The sequence below is a fragment of the Aplysia californica genome, unplaced genomic scaffold (genome assembly GCF_000002075.1).
Source record: "Aplysia californica isolate F4 #8 unplaced genomic scaffold, AplCal3.0 scaffold01807, whole genome shotgun sequence".
NCBI lineage: Eukaryota > Metazoa > Mollusca > Gastropoda > Aplysiida > Aplysiidae > Aplysia > Aplysia californica.
The window spans coordinates 4,470-6,788 of NW_004799077.1; the positions used below are offsets into that span (position 1 = coordinate 4,470).

Here is a 2,319-nt window from a genome sequence, read left to right on the forward strand (position 1 = left end):
AAGAAGAAGAAGAAGAAGAAGAAGAAGAAGAAGAAGAAGAAGAAGAAGAAGAAGAAGAAGAAGAAGAAGAAGAAGAAGAAGAAGAAGAAGAAGAGCTGCTACAAACTTGGCAACACTTTTTCTAAAAGCAACATCTGCATCATTACAATCACCAAATGCTAGATCTAATACAAAACTAACAACAACGAATTTAGCAATAAATAAATGAAGATCCAAAAAGCGTACGCAGATCGCGGTCGGCGCTAAGAAGATGCCAGGTGTTTGCTGACATTTTCAGCTAAATCAAGAGTTGTCACATAATTTGCCGGTGTGGCGTGTGTGCGGGAGAGAGGCAGGATACGTTCCATCAGAGACTCTAAAATATTTTAGTGTCTCTGGTTCCATTACGGATACATTTTGCCCCTCTTCAATGTTGGAAGGAGCGCTCTTGAGTATCAGCCGTGCTCGTAAACATAATTCTCTCTCTCTCCTTCCTTCCTCCCTCCCCCCTCCCTTTCCTTCTCTCCTTCCCCTCATTCCTTCCCTCCTTCCTTCCTTCCTTCCTTCCTTCCTTCCTTCCTTCCTTCCATGCAGCTGCTCTCCTACCACACGGCTGTGCTCAGAGGATACGATGTAAGCCTTTGCACTGGGGACTTGGGACATGTGTCCTTCCCCCATCCTTCCTTTCTTCATTCCTTCCTCCCCCCCCACCCACCCACGATCAATGGAGCTCCCGGCCACATACGAACTCTCCACCTTCCCGCCCTTCGCACCACCCCTCCAGATGTCCAACGCCCACATCCACACATCGTCAATCCGATGGGAGGTCGTGCATGTCATTTTCGTCTTCCTCGCCATCCTCTTCTTCCCCTTCATCGTCATCTCCAACATGTTCATCGTGGCGACCACCCTCCTCATCCCCACCCTCCACACGCCCGACAACTGCATCATCACCGCTTTGGCGCTGGTGGACTTCATGGTGGGTGCCTGGAGCATTCCGGTCTACGTCTTATACGAGGTGCAGGAGACCATGGTTTTCATCCGATCCAACAAATGGACGTGCGTGATCCGATACGTGGCCGAGGAGTGGGAGTACTTTTCCCTACAAATGCTGCTCTTACTCTGCGTCGATCGGTTCGTCAGCGTGAACTGTCCCTTCTGGTACCAGAGATACGTCACCACCCGGCGGGCCGTGGGGGCCATTCTCGTGCTGTTTGCGGAAGGGGTCATCGAGGCTGTCGTCGTTTACTCCAGACTCATGGTGTTCGACCCCAACAAACTGCCCATCGATCAACGGTGCACCTACCACATGAACTTCCCGTACGCCTACCGGCAGATTTATATCGAGGTCAAACGCGGGCTGCAGCTGGGCATAGCGCTGTGCTTGAGCGTCCAAGTGGCGGTCGTTTCGTTGAAACAGTCCCGGAAGTTGAAAAGAGGCCATTTCTATTTCACCTCCAAGCAGAGGTCAGAGTTCAAGCGCAAGATGATCAGCGTGAAGATCACGATGATCCTCATGTTTTTGTTCATAATTCTATGGCTGCCCACCCTTCTGCTCGGTCCGTCTAAGATCTTGTTCAACGGCAGAGATGCTCATACCTACATGATCCTCATCCGACTCCCCGTTCTCGCCAACTCCTTCATCAACGCTCTCGTCTACGCGCTGTCCCGCAAGACATACCGACAGGCCTACTGGTTCCTGCTGACCACGCCCCCTTGCAAGTGGGCGGGGCTTCGCACGTCGCTCAGAGCCTTCAACAATCACGGCTTGACCTCCACCAGCTTTTTTCAAAAGAGGACGTTCCAGGAGACTGTGGGCCGTATCAGCCGGAATCCTAGCCAGTGTGCTCAGTGGTCAGACGTAGACACGCGTGAAAAGGGACAGAATGAGAACACTGACGATGACTTCACTCCAGAAACATAACAAGAATTCCCTTCCCCCCCCCCCCCCTTCCTCCAAAAAAAAAGGAAAAATGAATGAAAAAAATAAATTCTTCCACCCCCCCCCCCCCCCCCCCCCCTTTTGTACTCTTCACATGCAATAACTTGCAACCAATTACTGAAATACGGTGTGACATAATGTCGTAGAGTGGTTTACATATTTTTGAATCGCGGAATAATTATCTAAACCATGTTTAACGGTTTCACGAATATAAATGTTATAGACCTCAAGTGAGAATTAGAAACGGTGAAGTTCTGTATAAACCTTCCCCGTGTAACGTTCTAAATCATATTGGTAAACGTTAATTTCGACCACCTGTCTTAAACTAGGCAAGAAACGCCGTTCGAGCATGGCATCACGGCGACCCAAAGTAGCCCCAGTTAGAGTGGAGACCGCCC

At 50.1% G+C, this 2,319-nt stretch overlaps 1 protein-coding gene across 1 annotated transcript; it reads left to right on the forward strand.

Annotated features, from left to right (window-relative positions):
• Window positions 1-703: 703 nt before the first annotated feature.
• LOC101853910 (adenosine receptor A3) lies at window positions 704-1,918 on the forward strand. The gene has a single exon (XM_005113274.2). It carries the CDS (start codon window positions 704-706, stop codon window positions 1,901-1,903), a length of 1,200 nt encoding a protein of 399 aa, XP_005113331.1. The 3' UTR covers window positions 1,904-1,918.
• The last annotated feature ends 401 nt before the right edge of the window (window positions 1,919-2,319 follow it).